The following is a 17,176-nucleotide window of genomic DNA, read 5'->3' as shown; positions in this document are numbered from 1 at the left end:
AGGACAGAGCTGACCAGGGAGGAAGTACAGAGGCAAGAAAACCTTCCACCTGGGTGCACAACCCCTGAAATCTGCCCTACTGCTAGGCTAGGCTTCCTTCACAAATGTCAACCAAATTCCTTGTTGCTTAAGCCACATTCCAGTTGCATTTCTGTTACTTGAAATTGAAAGAATCCAAAAAGCCACAGTAGGAAAATAAACTCACAGAGAGACCAGGAGAAGATGAGATGTTAGAAAGAGAATCAGAAGAGCTCAGTGTGATATAATCTGAGAAGGGATGAAATTTTACAATGGAAAGAACTTCTGACAGTGCTAACTATAGGACATTTATCCAGGAAAACGTTTTTCTTGTACGAATTCTGCTTTGGACATAGAACCTCTTTAAATCGATCTGCATTCATGGTCACCACACGATAGTTTTCTGACTTATAAAATATTCAAAGTGTAACTGACAGCAGCCTACTTTACAATTGGATTATGATGATTATAGTGTGCTTTTACAATGAAACAGAATAAGTATGGTCAAGTAAGACCTATTTAAAGTAGGCAATTGACACTACTTTGAAACTTTCTTTCCTCAAGTAGAAAAAAATTCTTTGGTGAAGTCTTCTTACAGATATATTTTATTCAAGATGTTATTTAGCAAAATAAATAAATAAATAAATAAATAAAATAATTGAAAAATGTAAAACGCTTAAAAGTAGAGGGAACAGTATTAACTTCCATGTATCTATCCCCCAGATTCCAAAATTGTCAATATTTTGTTACTCTTGTTCTTCCTTTCTCATCTCTCTGGGATAAGTGAATGTAGTAGCTACACTGACAGTGGTAAGAATAGGCCTCTTAGCTCTGACCCTATATACTGTACTTTCCCCTACTTGCATGGGCAGGGTAAGTGTTAGCTATCCTAGGACTGCTGCCCACAGACTAGACCAGCACAGTGGTCAAACGTCATGTCCTTTCCGAAAGTGGAAACATATTGAGTGTAAATGGAGAGAAAGAGGAATAGGAGCTGGGAGTAAGGGAATGAATGGATTTTGTAATAGTAGGAAATCCAATATTATCTCAACACCTCAAAAGAGGCTCAGGGCAAGATATGATACTGTCCCTTAGCTTCATTATACCAGATGCATGAAAAGGTGAAGCCATATATTTCTAGGTCCACTTGTAGTTTTGGAACTGGAGGAGATCTAGCGGAGGGCTGCCAGCTTGAGTGGCCTTGCCCTGGGAGCTACTTTCAAATGGTAAGATGATGGACTGGGCTAATTATTAGTAACTGAATGGAAGGCTAGTAACACGCCAATATCTATTAACTGTTATGATCTTATTATAAGGCATGCATGACAAAAACAAAAATGAAAACAAAAACTAGGGGTAACCTGAGGTATAATAGGACATATATTTGATCTTTGTCCCAGATTCCTGGCACAGAGCTCCTAAAAATCTTGGAATTTCCTGAATAACAGGAGTGTCTTTGTCATTTAAAGGCACCCTTTTTGAGCTCAACTGAGTTTGTGTTAATGAGGTGACTTAGAACAGGGGCCCCTAGATAGCCTCAGGATGGGGCTGGTCACCAGAAAGACCAAATGACTGGAAGGTTAGACCTTTCAGCTCCACCCACCAGGCACTGGAAAGGGGAAACAGGTACTGCTTATTAAACTCTCCAAAAACTTGAACAAGATCTGATGAGCTTCTGTGTTGATAAAAGTATACACACACCAAGAGAAGATAATATTCTATTTCATAGGGACAGAAGTTCCTGCACTCAGACCCTTCTGGGTCTTATCCTGTGTACCTCTTTTTTTTTTTTTTTTAATATTTTATTTATTTATTTGACAGACAGAGATCACAAGTAGGCAGAGAGGCAGGGAGAGACAGAGGGGGAAGCAGGCTCCCCACTGAGCAGAGAACCTGATACGGGGCTCAATCCCAGGACCCTGAGATCATGACCTGAGCAGAAGGCAGAGGCCTAACCCATTGAGCCACCCGGGTACCCCTCCTGTGTACTTCTTTATCTGGCTGTTTACCCTTTATAGTATCCATCACAATAACTCAAAAACACAAAAACTCAGAAAGTAAACGTTTCTGAGTTCTGTGAGCCACTCTGGCAAAGTAATCAAACCCAAGGAGGGGATTGTGGGAACCTCCCAAAGCAGCCAATCAGAAGCACAGGGGACAACCTGAACCTGCAATGGGTGTCTGCAATGGGGGCAGTTTTGTGAGACTAAGCCCTTAACCTGTGCAACCTGATGCCACCTTCAGATAGTGTTCAGAGTAGTGTTCTAGAATTCAGATAGTGTTCAGAATTGAATTAAATTTGTAGGGCACTCAGCCAGTGTCCCCTGAGAATTGGAGAACCACTTGGTGGTATTGGAAAACACATCCTGGAGATGTAAAGCCAGCAGTCTGAACATGAGAATTTGTTTTCTCATATACGAACAACATCTATACGGCAGTTAGAACCTCAAGCTGGATCACTGAGGCCCACTTAACCTATAAGGTGGATGACATCTTCTACATTTTTATTAAAGCTATGAGTTAAACTGGGTGTTTACCCTACAGATACAAATGTAGTGATCTGAAGGGGAACATGCACCTGGATGTTTATAGCAGCAATGTCCACAATAGCTGAACTATGGAAAGAACCTAGATGCCCATTAACAGATGAATGGATAAAGAAGATGTGATACACACACACACACAATGGAATACTATGCAGCCATCAAAAGAAATGAAATCTTGCCATTTTCAATGACGTAGATGGAACTAGAGGGCATCATGCTTAGTGAAATAAGTCAATCAGAAAAAGACAATTATGATATGAGGAATTTGAGAATCGGGGTGGGGGGTTGCGGGGGGTTGAGAAGGAAAAAATGAAACAAGGTGGGATTGAGAGGGAGTCAAACCGTAAGAGACTCTTTTTTTTTTTAAAGATTTATTATTTATTTATTTATTTATTTGTCAGAGAGAGAGAGAGAGCGAGCACACGGACACAAGCAGGTAGAGTGGCAGGCAGAGGCAGAGAGAGGGAAGCAGGCTCCCTATCTAGCAAGGAGCTCAATGCAGGACTTGATCCCAGGACCCTGAGATCATGACCTGAGCCAAAGGCAGTGGCTTAACCGACGGAGCCACCCAGGTGTCCCATGAAACTCTTAATCTCACAAAACAAACTGAGGGTTGCTGGAGAGGTGGAGAGGTGGGGTGGGAGGGATAGGGTGGCTGGGTTATGGACATTAAGGAGGGTATGTGCTATGGTGAATGCAATGAAGTGTGTAAGCCTGATGACTCACAGACCTGTACCCCGGGGCAAATAATACATTATATGTTAATAAAATGATTTTAAAAAACCACAAAAAAAACCCCTGTGAGTTAATTTACCTCCCATTTTATTAATACATCTAACAAGAAGAAAGAGCTTACCAAAGCAATCACAAACTTCTGACCAGCCACTACCAAAATTACCAAGCAGATATTCTTACCATTTGGATTTAATTCACCAAAATAAAAGCTTCCAATTTTTCTCTTGCATTTTTTGTTTGTTTGTTTTTCCATTAAGTTGTCAGAATCACTCAGTTTCTCTATCCTACAAATCTGCTACAACATATTCTAAAAGTATTTGCCGTTTCTTTTTTTTTTTTTCCCTATCCAGTCAGAGGTAGTGGTTTTCAAAATGTGGTCCAGGGATACCTAGTGGATTCCTAGACCCTTTTAGGGGTTCTGCAAGATCAAAACTATTTCCTCAATAATATAAAGATGTTATTTGCCCTTTTCATACTCAATATTTCATGGTGTACAATGGAATTTTCCAGATGCTACCTGACATATGACATAATCACCACTCTAATGGATGCATACGTAAAGTAGATAGGAGAATCCTCTTATCCTGTATTATGCCAGGCATCAAAGAGATTTGTAAAAATATAAAATGATTCTACTCTTCTTACTACATTTTTTTTGTTTTGAAAATCAAGTTTATTTTAACTTGTAAGATTGATTTACTTATTTCAGAGAGAGAACAAGCAGGGGGAGGGGCAGAGGGAGAGAGAGAATCTCCAGCAGACTCCCTGCTGAGCACCAAAACCAACATGGGGCTCAATCTCACGACCCCCAAGATTACGGCCCAAGGTGAAACCAAGAGCTGGATGCCTAACAGACTGAGCCACCCAGGCACCCTTAAAGTTATTTTTTAAGTTATTTATATTAACATGCAATGATGTTTTTGTTATTTTTAAAGAATTCATAAATAATACTTTTAGTTTCAATTTCTGATAATTATATTGATAGACGTAGCCCCCTCCCCAACACATAGACTCCTTGGGGCACTCCATAATAATTTTTAAAGTGTAAAGGGGTCCTAAAGTCAAAATGTATGAGAACAGCCAGCTCTTCAAGAAAAATTCCTTTCTTCACCATCTAAACTGAGCTTTTGGCTAATGGGATGAAAAGATTCCTTCTGCAATCTTTTTGCAAATGTCACTGGATGTAAAATCTATCTCCACCCTGACATTCCTCTTTATGGTAAGCATTCTCTGACTTTGAGTAGGAAACACACGATTCATGAGAATCAAGTCCAAGTCAGCACTCACCTTCACTAATTCTGTGTAGCCTGTTTCTTTCGGGGTCCACCAGGGCTGGGCTTTCAGTCCATGCACGTTGTAGAGAGAGCGCTGCCATACAGATGCAAAATGGCCCCTCTTGTGCCCAAGCTCGTACCACTTATATGCCTGAAAGAACAGAAGGATTGAGCCATGGACACAGGAAGCAGTTCTATTAATTAAAAAAATTGAGAATCACTTTGGTAAATTTTAAATAAAGAGTTTGCTAGTCAGATGCCCAAATTGGTTATACTGGTGAAAATATCATTACTCGATTAGGTTTCTGATCATGACGTATTTTCCTTATGAATGCACGTCTGCCTTTTATTTTCCTTCTGAGGGTTTATGCTCCCGTGAAGCGGCCTCAGGCTGCGCTCCTTTCCGTCTTCCTCCAAGTGTCCGGCACAGAGTCTAGGACTCATGTGTTAAGTGAATAAATAATCTAAGAAACCATAATGGGTTTTATCTTTTCACCTTCATTTCTCCAGTTCTACTTTTGTGCTTCCTTTAAAAGGAAAGGATTATGCTTTTAATAATTTCTTCCAAAATATTTGTGATTACCGAATCCAATTGTGAAAAGGAAAAGTGACTTCTTTTCACATGTACCTTCTTCCCACATCTGCATTTCAGAAGCCGACCCCAAGGTAAGAGATTATGAATCCTCCGTTAGATTAAATAGAAAGGAAATCTCATTCTGAGCATTTCTATTTTATTGCAATAAAAATAGCAATAGTCCATACTAGGCTTTTTAAAGGGGAATTTTTGTTCCTTTTCAGGTTTTTTTCCTGCCATGAGGGATAACATTTGTGGCTTTAGGCTAATTGGAACACGATACAACTTGCCTCCAAGAAGACTAGCCTTTTCAGGGACAGCTGGCTGGAGAGTATGCCGCTCCATATGTCTCCTTCCAGTGACACCCTCACCATATGCTCCCCAGGGGCTCTCCCGCAAGGTTCCTGCGCCGCGCATGCTCACTCCATTGTCTTCGGGTTGGAAGACGCTCCAGGGCTATGCTTAACAGTGACTCTAAGTCTGAGCTAATGAGGGCTTTCTGAAGAGTGATTACAAATACACACTTGGATCAATTAAATACAGGCATTTAATACCAGGTGGATCAAGAATATATTCAAAAGAACATCTTCATAAACCTCTGGATATATTTTATTATTGTTTTTGTTAAAGATCCATTTATTCCAGAGAGAGAGAGAGGGAGTGAGAGCGAGCACGCGTGAGCGTGTGTGTGCGCACACTGAGGGGAGGAGCAGAGGGAGAGGGAGACCATCTCAAAGCAGACTCCCCACTGAGCATGGAGCCTGACATAGGACTGTATCTCACAACCCAGAGATCATGACCTGAGCTAAAACGAAGAGTTGGACATCCAAATGACCCCCAGATGTACTTTAAATATAAAAAATAGGGGCGCCCGGGTGGCTCAGTGGGTTAAAGCCTCTGCCTATGGCGCGAGTCATGATCCCAGCATCCTGGGATCCAGCCCCGCATCGGGCTCTCTGTTTGGCAGGGAGCCTGCTTCCCCTTCTCTCTCTGCCTGCCTCTCTGCCTATTTATGATCACTGTCCCTCAAATAAATAAATACCATCTTTAAACAAAATAAATAAATGTAAAAAATATTACCTTTTAAAAGTCTTAAAATTCTTAGGTCAGTATTTCCTTCACTAGAAAGTCAAGTGTGGTAACAATACCACTTCTTATTTCCAGGAACACTTTTTAGTTTATTACTCACTTTTCCATGTGCAATCACATTTGCTCTCTCTAATAACCTCAAGTATGTCCATTTTTACAAATGTTGAAACCGAGGCTTAAAAAGGCTAAATATCTTGAACTACAACCCAGGGCTCTGGCTTACTCCACTTTTCTCCTATCTTTGTATCATTAAAAAAGAAAAAAACTATCAAAAGTGATATTCTTATCTTTCTCAATAGTATCTCAAATCAAGATCATATCTACTAATCATTCTTATATGTTTTCCTTGAAATACATGTTAGTTGTAGCCATAAAGTTGTATCTTTACAAGCCAGAAACTTAACGTGGCTAATCACTGTCTGAATTTAAAAAAAAAAAAAAAAAATTTTACTTTTGAAATTTATTTGACTTTTTAAGTTATTTCTATCCAATTCATATTTAGGATTGTATTTCCTATACCTTTCCGAGTTAAACTGAAGAACAATAATAATTCCCACAGGTGATTTTTTGAAATGCTTATTTTTGAGTCAGCAGCAATTCACTTCATGGACCAGGCACATTGTCAGAAGTGAGGGGGAAAAAAAAAAAAAAAAATATATATATATATATATATATATATATATATATATATAAATATATAAAACCAAACCAGGAAGGCTCCTAGCACTAGTTCAGGAGTTAGAAGTCAGAATGTAGACCTGGACCTGATTTTAACCATGCTTGATGCCTGGGCAAGTGACTTAGCCTACGGTGGCATGTTTAAACTATCTACAAGGTCTTTCCTCGCACTCAGTCAGTCCTCCTGGACCCTTCATTTTGTAGCCCTCTGCTATATAACTTTTTTTTTTTTTTAAGATTTTATTTATTTATTTGACACAGAGAGAGAGATCACAATTAGGCAGACAGGCAGGCAGAGAGAGAGGGGGAAGCAGACTCCCCGCTGAGCAGAGAGACCGATGCGGGGCTCGATCCCAGGACCCCGGGATCATGACCTGAGCCAAAGGCAGAGGCTTTAACCCACTGAGCACCCAGGTGCCCCTGCTATGTAACTTTTAAAGAAACAAAACCATGACAATGATACATCAGGAATTCTAAGAAATTATCTTCAATCATATAGAGGACCCAATAAATTCAGTCAGATCGCTTTCTTACAATACAAATTGCTACAACATCAATGATCAAGTTAGAATCCTCTAAAAATTCTTTCTTTACTATTCCCCTTTAGACCTCTAATAAAGGATATGAAATAAACAGAAAGATCACCTGGGGATTTCTTCTTACACGTGTTTAATATTACTGTCTTCTATGCTTTAAATTACTGCTAGGTATGGTTTACACACACACACACACACACACACACACTCCCTACACAGAAATAATATGTCCAAAGAACGATCGCCACACAGAAAAACCCATGTGTCAGGTGTGGCCCCAGCTGGACCCTGTCCTGCCTGGAGTGCAGGGCATGGTGGGGCACATGAGACACACTTGTGGTGACTACAGCTGCCGCCAGACCATGGAGGACTGTGAATGCCTTCCCCTGGAATACAACTTCATGTGTATTTGTGTACAAATAACATGTATTTGGCAGTGCAGGGATTTTGAACACACAGTAGTCTGGAAGAAAGTAAGGCTAAAGCAAGAAACAACAGCCAGGCTCATCCAGCCGTGCCTAAGGGTGGACCGTGACAAAGGGCAACACTGTGTGAGCAGGCAGGCAGGTGGGCTGGGAGCCAGAGGCTGAAGAAACTGACTTCCCTGAACCTGGCCCTGACCTCACTGGAGAGAAGGGGGCAGTATCATCGAAGGAGAGATGGAACCCAGGAAGAACCACAGTTTAGGGGAAGACAAGTGAGCTGTCCTCTCGCATGGGGACACTAAGCAGGCAGCAGACACGGGAATCTGGACTTGGAGTAGGAGACGAGCTGTGGGTTTGCAAGTTCTAGAAATCCTAAGCACAGCTGTGGCTGAAAGGCTGTAAGATCATCATGGTGGGTCTCCCTCCCTCTTGCTGTCCATTTGAAATAAACCTGTTAGGAAAACCTTCTGCAAAAACAATTCATTGTCAGCCTCTGCAGCACAGAGGCTGGGGCTTTGCTCCTCTTTTGGTGTCTGAGCAGAGCTGCATGCATTGGAACATGAAGGACGGTTGGTTCCCGGTTTGCAAACTCAGAGCACAACAGTCAATTCACAGATTTGATACCCGAGATCGAGAATATCCGGACATGGGGCTCCTATAAAGCTTAATTTTGTTCTGCTGTAAGGACAAATCCTTGTGAGTTTTTTAAATTCAAGAACTGTGAGTCCTTTGCACACGAATGGTAATTAAGCTGATAGAACAGTCCCCTAGGTTCAAATCCCCAGCCCCTGACAAATGTTTAGTAGTGGATTCTTGCCCTTGAAGTAAGGGCTGTTTTCATCTACGATGTGAGAATAAATCGCAGACTTCTTTTATCTGTCTCTGCCCTGGACCCTAAGATGTTCAAAGATACATTAATTAGTGACAATTACATTTCTAGCAATCAGACATGAACATTTATGCAGTGTTAGAAACCACAGCAAAATCTTTCTTATCCTTCTCACTCAAAGGAGGCATTTGTATCATTTGTACCAGGCATCTGTATCTAAAACAATGAAGAAACACAAAAATGAGAGCTAATAAGCAAGTTATCTTCCCTTCTTCACTTCTAATGCCTCATTTTACTCCAGGTGACTGACTGATAGGTTAGAGGGGAAAAGCACAGATGCACAGTAATGTATAAAGAAAACAGTGTCAATCATCCAAATCTCTCTTACCCCAAACTGGTTCGTGTGTCTAGCTGGCAATTACCCCATCACAACCTTCCCCCCACCCCCACTCTTATGAACCTTCACTTTTCCAGATGGTTCCATGTTCTTATTTATTTTAGAAACCTAAAGCTGTGTTATCTTTTATTTTTATCCTGTAAGCTGACTGCACTTTACAACATATATGGAATGCCATGGTTACCAAGATTCAGTGGCACACTTCATCCCTTTATCCAGGACTGTAAGGACAGCCCAGGCTAGACCCCGTGATGATGTAAAAGAAAAGGTGGGCTTTACTCTCCACCAACAAACATGGTGATTCTGACAGTTTGGGAACTTCAGTACACGATGTCATGATTAATCATAATCTAATGCTATGTTTAAAGAAGTTGACACGGGCTCGGAAAAAAACAGCAATACTTACAAAGAAAACATGTAACTTCTTTTAGCTTCTACATTTTTCGTGTCAGTACCTGTTATTACTAGAGCTACATGTATTCATTTGAAACTTGGTATTAAATACCAGAAGGTAATTTACATAATTAATCACTGGGTTCAGTGTGTGCTCAGGACTCAGCTGAATAAAAGCTTCATTCTAAAAATAACTACTTTTTAAAATCCAAAAATAAAATAAAAACAAGTCTAGGCATACTGTTAAAATATTGTTAAAATATTTAAGCAACTCCAAAGACATCTTTTCATCATTTTAAAGATATTTTTTTCAGGGCAATGCTTATCTCTTTCTGTGTCCATACCCACATGTGTGCATGCACACACTCACACACACATGTACACATGTACTCATTGAGAGGCTGCTCTTAGTATTACTCAACCAGTTTCTTGAAAGAAACTATAAAGTTCAAAAATCCCCAAAATTCTTTCCAGGCCTGCAGGAGATGTTGGGCTGTTTGAAACAAATTTTAAATAGCTAAATAGTTTCAATCACCACCTTTGAAGTATATGCTCAAAATATTTTTTCAAGTATAAATTTCTCCCAGAGTTACTTCCCCCCGCCACCCACCATCCCCAACTCCACCATGTCCATTAAGAGAACAAAAAATTAACAAGTTCATTACCTCTTTGTTCCCAACCCGCTGCATGGCATCCCCCAGGTGGAAGTAAAACCTTCCATCATCAGTGCCGGGATCTCCAGATTCTATTCCCTCCTGTAAAAAGGACAATATTTGTATTTAATGAAAAAAATTAAATACTGGCTATAATTCATTGATTTACTTCATCTTTATATACCATACAAAATCTAAGGACCAGAAAAATTCACCTCAATATTAAAGTTTGGCAATTAGGTTACTGGTAAACCTTTAAAATGCAAATGCAAAAAGAGGTGATAAAGTTAAATTCAGTAATACGTTTATCACTAATTAACAATGTAATAGCCCAGAAAATTAGTATGTGAATCATCTCTGTGGAACCAATCTTATTTCACAACCCCAAAGAATTTCGTGACTGGGTAGCTATCCCATTTAGTTTGCTCTCCAAATCCGACCATATGTCATCTGGAGGCTTTTTATTCTTGAAGTAAAATATTTAGTTGTTCATAAGATGTTTGAAGTGACAGAGACCCAACTGAAAATAATATTTCCTTCTACTCGAAAAAAATGCATCTTTACCTTTTAATGAAATCTTTTACAAAACTTCCAATAGGATTAAAGCCAGCTGGACTCTTTGCAAATGTAGTTGTCATTAAACAAATCCAATGCTAAAACATTTAGCTGATTTCTACCCCATCTCCCACATACGGACTGAACTGAGATGTATATAAACAACAAAACAACAACAAAAATAGAGTGTGAGAAAAACTATTAAAGCAAGAGAATGAATTCAGAGAAATAAAAGGACAAAGATAAAAAAATTAAAATCTGCATTTTCAGGTCTCTTCATCAGAAACCCAATAGAAACTGTATTTGCATAATGTTGGACAGTAGCAGCAATGAATAGGAGTAGCATCACTTAGGAGAGGAGACCTGTGATCGGGGCTCTTGACTGACAAGTTAACTAACAGACCCAGCTCTCGGTTTCCCCAACTCTGAAGCAGAGAGAACACTATTAGTTCCTTATTATGTCAGAGGAAATGTGCGGGGAACACTTTCAGTCAGAGAAACCCCATGTTCAGCAGGTCCTGGCAGGGAATGTAAAGGTGTAGAGATGCCAGTGACATGCAGGCCACCTCAAGGGGACAGCATTGCTCTGCTCCTGTGCTGGGATATGGGCCAGATGTGATCTTTCAAGAGAAATCAGAAATTGCCATGATTAAATAAAACGCTCAGATTCTTCACTAAAACAAGCAATGAAAATTGTTTTTAATAGAACTTTGCTGGCCAAATAAAATATGCAAGCTATCTGCAATCAGTGGGCTGCTATTTGAGATCTCTGATTTAAGTCATGTGAAAGAAAGAGATCATGGAAGTGTGATGTATATTGCTACTTAAAAAAAAAAAAAGTTCACAAGTATTCCACCATCTACTTGTCTAACATGATAGATGCTAGGTACACATCACTATTTTGATTAAAATGAAATAAAATGAAAGCTAGAAATCCAGTTCCTCAGTCATATTAGCCACATTTCAGGTGCCAAAAGGCACATGTGGCCAGTGGCTAACATATTGGAGCATAGAAATAAAGGACCTTCCTACTGTGACGGAAAGTTCTGCTGAACAGTCCTTAGCTAGACCAGGCCTGTGATTCTGGTGCATCTTCAAGGATTTACAACTAGATACAGAAGACAAAACAAGACAGCATATTTTAATCTGAGTATTTTGAGCTACCACGTTTTTAGGGTTTGACCTATTCAGGCAACAATGGTTCTCATACTTCATATAGGTTGTCATGAGTTCCGTTCAAGCTAGACCGAATGTATAATTAAACACTAAAAGGAACATTTAATATGTTGCCTATATTTTAAACTATCATATTGGTAATTTTGGTCTACCTTTCCCATTTAAATACAAACTAATACAGTTTTAGGAATTTCTTCAGAATGTCTTCTCTACATCATCTCTGCTGATATGGTTGGCATTTCTATATCCAACAGCCTCAATCACTGCCTAGAAATGTCACAGTCAGAGGGTGTACATTCTGAAGATGAAAAGACTCAGCAGTACACGCTGATCAATCAACAATGCATAATCAAGGGAGTCCAGATGAGTCGAAGGAATCAGAAGATGAAAAACAGAGGAAGGGCAGGGACAGTTACCTTTAAATAGGGAATGCTCTCAGCAATTTTGTTCTGCGCCTTCAGGATAAAGCCATAATGTACTTTAGCAAAGCCGTCGTTTGGTGTCACATTCAGAACCTAAACTCAAAGGAAACAGAAAACTATTGTAACTGACTACAAATTCTACAAATGGCTGTCAAAACAAATTTTAATTAGCTTTGCTGTGCTTGGAGTGGATTATGATGTCATAGCTTAAAACACTAGTGTTTTGTCTCATTGCCATATTAAGTTTAAATGCCCCCAAATTTCTCGTCAACTCAGAATGCTTGCATCTACACATCAGTTTTCCGAGAATGAAAAAAATGAATGAAAAGGCAGTGACTATGAAAGCACTGATTGAACAATGCAAATCAGCAAAGTTCTCTGTGAACTGGTATGACCTCAGCCTTTTGTTAGTGATCAGGGAAAAAAGGGGCTTTAAAATTGCTCCATTTAAAGTCAATTCTGGGGGTGCCTGGGTGGCTCAGTGGGTTAAGCCTCTGCCTTTGGCTCAGGTAGTGATCTCAGGGTCCTGGGATTGAGCCCTGCATTGGGCTCTCTGCTCGGCAGGGAGGCTGTTTCCCCCACCTCTGCCTACTCCTGATCTCTCTCTCTAATAAATAAATAAAATCTTAAAAAAAAAAAAAAGTCAACTCTGAATGGTTATCATATATTTGTTTGTATGTATACTTTATACATTGCCTTAAATAAGAGCAAATTTAGATTTGCATTTGCCATCTATCATGATCTGTTCATTTAACAATAATTTCTTGAAGGCCCAGACCATTTTAGGACCGAAGATAAAGTGATGAGCAAATCCAATATTCTGTGATAAAACCCAAGTAAATATTTAATATAAGTCAAATCACTGTTTATTATAATATCCATTTATTATAATTAAATATAAATTATGCAGAATGCCTTTAAATTAAATATTAGCAGTGAGAAATCAAAACAACATTCAACTTGTAAAGCCACAAAGACAAACTCATGCATGGAACAAAAGTGAAAGATGAAGATTCGAGCTGAGTGAATGTAAAGATGGATATCCTGAATATCCTGGAGCTTCTCGTCATCCATCAGCCTGAGTGGGACAAGACAGCGGCAGCCACCATGGGCTCCTTATACATGTCCCAGTGTTCGGGAGAGCGGACCCCCTCCCCTCCAAGAGTCCACAGTGCACACGATTGATACTTCAGAATTTTTCAGTTTGTAGGTGGTCCTGCACCTCATCCATTCACAAATCCAGTCAACATTCCCTTCAAGAAATATTCAGAATCATGTCCCTGCCACCATATTCACCACTGCCCCCTGGTCCTCATCTGGTTACCTCTCCCCTGTGTCTTCACACAAGCCTCCTAACCGCAGACCTTCTCCACCCCCAGAGTGCCTCTCCTGTAGCCCTTTCTCCAGAGGGGACCCTGAATGAGCACACTAAGTACTCTGTTAAACCCCATCCCTCCTCTGTTCAGAACCAGATGGGTTCCATTTCAATCAGAGTAAAAGACCAATTCTAGGGACAGTCTTCTGGGCCTCCTTTGAGTTGGGCCTCTCTACCTCTTTGGGTTCCTCTCCTAAGGCCCTGCCCCCCCCCCTTCCAGCCACCATGAGGAGCCCTAGATTCCTTGCTCCTGCACAGCAAGTCAAAGGCACCCTGCCTCAGGACCTTTGCATGTGCAATACTCCTTTGCCTCAAATACTCTTCTCCCAGATATCAGAATGGCTCACTCCCTCACCTGCATGAAGTCTTTGCTCAGAGGTCACTATCTTGGTGAACCAACCCTCAACCATTCCCTATAGAACAGAACGAATCCCTTGTGCATTAGTCACTCTTTTGACTTCTTTATCCTGATTCCTCTTCTTCATAGTGCTCACCACCATTTGACTTGTTAATCTTTTATTTTTTCCCACTAAGATGTAAGCTGTGCGGGGATTTTGTCTGTTGCACTCACTGCTGATCACCCAATGCTTAGAATGGTGCCCAGCACATGGCAGGTCATCAAGAAAGCTATAGTAATTGAATAGATGAGGGCACATTGGGCTTTCCTCCCAACCAGATTTCTGCAAGCACAGACCCTGCTTCTTCTTCACCTTCCAAGCACCCGTTATCGAGCTTGACGCTGAACAAGAGCACAATAAATACTTCTGGAATTGAATTGCAATGATTGCAGCTACACAGATGACAATCACCCTCTCAAGTAATTAACACATGTATTCCTTTGCCAGATATTTTAGAATACACAGAGCTCTTCTAAGGTCTGGACATATAAGCGAGATACACTGTCTTTTCTCATGGGATGTCTCAGTCATGGAAGGAAGACAGATTCACAAGCAGACAATGGTCATACAACATGGTGAGTGCAGCCACAGCGATGGGCACAAGGCAAGTGGCGGTAAAGAGGAGGAGCACTTGGCTCGCTCTAGGGTTGGTGTGGCAAACGCAAGGTCTGAAAGGGCTTTAGGGATAAATAGGAGTTCACCAGGCCAAGGGAAGATGGGGGATTGTTGGGGAGGAGGTATTCAAGGCACAGGAGAAGAGAGTTAAAAAAAAAAAAAATAATGAAGCAGGGGTGCCAGGGTGGCTCAGTCGTTAAGCATCTGCCTTTGGCTCAGGTCCGGATCCCAGGGTCCTGGGATTGAGCCCCGCATCGGGCTCCCTGCTCGGTGGGAAGGCTGCTTCGCCCTCTTCTACTCCCTCTGCTTGTGTTCCCTCTCTCGCTGTCTCTTCCTCTGTCAAATAAATAAATAAAATCCTTAAAAATAAATAAATAAATAATGGACGAGGAGAAGCAAAAGGGAATGAGACCAGGAAAAGGAGGCAGGAGGCAAATCACAAAAGGTCCTGTGCTTCTCACAGTTTACACGTAGATGCACAATTAATGTGTGGGTTTTATTAACTAGTGGTAATCAACAGAGCCTCTCGATATGACAAGTAGCTTTATAAAATTTCTAAGAAGATCAAATTGAGATTAATATTAATATGATATGGATTCTGTCTCTATATAAGCACACAGCAGAGACCACCACAAAAAACTGGTATAGCTGACAATTCGGCTTCCAGTACAAACTCTCTGCATGATACAATGCCAGCAAAAAACCAAAAATCATATAATCACAAAAAGTACTGCACATAAATATTATCAAAATATCCTTTTTAAAAAAGAAAAAAACCCCCACATGATCCAGTAGTTTCAGTGCTGGATACTACTGGGTATTTAAGACAAAGAAAATGAAAACACTGATCCAAAAAGATATTTGCCCCTTTATGTTTACTGCAGGCTTATTTGCGGTAGCCAAACCATGGAAGCAGACTAAGCGTCCACTGATAGAGGAATGCATACAGATGATATACGGCATACATACACAATGGAACATTACTTGGCCATAAAAAAGAATGAGAAAGAATGACATGGCTGGACCTAGACAGTATTATGTCAAGTGATATTAGTCAGACAGAAAAAGACAAATACCATATGATTTCACTTCTATGTTGAATCTGAAAAACAAAACAAACAAAAAAAGCAGAAACAGATGCAGAATAGATTGGTGGTTGCCACATGGGACAGAGCTATGGGAATGGGCAAAATGGCCAAAGGTGAGGGGAGGTAAAGTTCCCATTACGGAAAGAGTAAGTCACCCAGATGAAAGGGACAGCATAGGGAACATAGCCAATTGTACTGTAATAGTGTTGTACAGTGACAGATGGCAGTTACATTTGGTAAGCACAACGTACAATATCAGGTTGTTGAATCACTATGTTGTGTATCTGAAACTAATATTGTGTGATGAATCTATTTTAATAAAAATTGTATAAAGATATATGAACAAGGATGTTCACCATGGCATTGTCTATTACAACAAAGTAATTAGAAATAATCTATCTGATATTAGTGGTTTATTAGTGATGATACGTCCCTCAGATACAATGCTTGGCAGTTGCTAAAAATTATGTTCTAGAAGAATTTTAATTCATTTATAAAAGTCTTGTGATGATATGATTAATACATACCAATTTAATGGAAAAAGAAAAGTGTGCTGTGTATGGAAGCAACCAGAAGGACACATACCGCATGTTTATCATGGCAGTCTGTACAAGAGAATGAGGCTGCCAGTGATTTCTGGCTTTTGTGCTAATCTCTGCTTTCCTTGTTATCTGTATTAAGCTTCTCTTAAATGTTGTAATCAGAAAAGAGAATTTTAAAAAGTTTAAATCAGTAAAGAAAATAGGGATTTTTAAGCGACTAGGTTTTCTTTTTTTTTACCCCCATTAAATGAAATGTAAAAGTATTTAAAAGAAACGCAATACATACTTAACATACATATCGCAGGTATTTGCGGGCGCATGTTTTACTGGAAGGGTACACAGCCGAACATGTCTGAAGACCACTGGAGCTGAAGCCTAGTGTGGGATGGTCAGATTTGTGTTTTACGTTGAGGAAGGCTGGAGGACAGCAAGCCTGCACAGGATAAATCTACCCTAGTTTAGGCAAGAGACGTGAGCACTGGGGTTAAAAAGGGAGGGGATGTGAAAGATATGCAGAAGGGAAAATTAACAGAAATTTGTGAATTGGTATTAGGCTGAAACTCCATGAGGGCTCAGCAAATATTTATTTCCTTAACTACCATTTCCCAACTAGTGTGTGTGGGTTTCAGTAAACACATGTTGACTAAGTGAATGGATACAGGTGAGGAGTGAATGGAGGGAAAAATCAGGAATATGCTGGACTCTAGACCATGGGTGGCTTGGGTCACTCGTCCTGCTGCAAATGGAAAGGGGGACATGGAGCACCTCCCAAACCATATTTGTCAGCGATCTGCATCAACCACTATAAACCAATCTTGCTGAAACTTAAAGCAGGAAAAGAAACAGACCAAAGTCCCA

General features: G+C 40.2%; 1 protein-coding gene across 1 annotated transcript in view; it reads right to left on the bottom strand.

Annotated features, from left to right (window-relative positions):
* The window catches only part of ASPH (aspartate beta-hydroxylase), a 219,291-nt gene that overhangs the window by 40,339 nt on the left and 161,776 nt on the right, over positions 1-17,176 (bottom strand). Inside the window, exons 19-21 of the mRNA XM_044245543.1 lie at positions 12,295-12,393; positions 10,160-10,249; positions 4,587-4,724 (exon numbers count right to left, since the gene is read on the bottom strand). Of these exons, the coding sequence (XP_044101478.1) occupies positions 4,587-4,724; positions 10,160-10,249; positions 12,295-12,393 (327 nt within the window). The remainder of the gene's footprint in view (positions 1-4,586; positions 4,725-10,159; positions 10,250-12,294; positions 12,394-17,176) is intronic.

The sequence above is a fragment of the Neovison vison genome, chromosome 4 (assembly GCF_020171115.1).
Source record: "Neovison vison isolate M4711 chromosome 4, ASM_NN_V1, whole genome shotgun sequence".
Lineage (NCBI taxonomy): Eukaryota > Metazoa > Chordata > Mammalia > Carnivora > Mustelidae > Neogale > Neogale vison.
The sequence above is the reverse complement of the archived record's forward strand: the minus strand, read 5'-3'. Positions and strand labels throughout refer to the sequence as shown.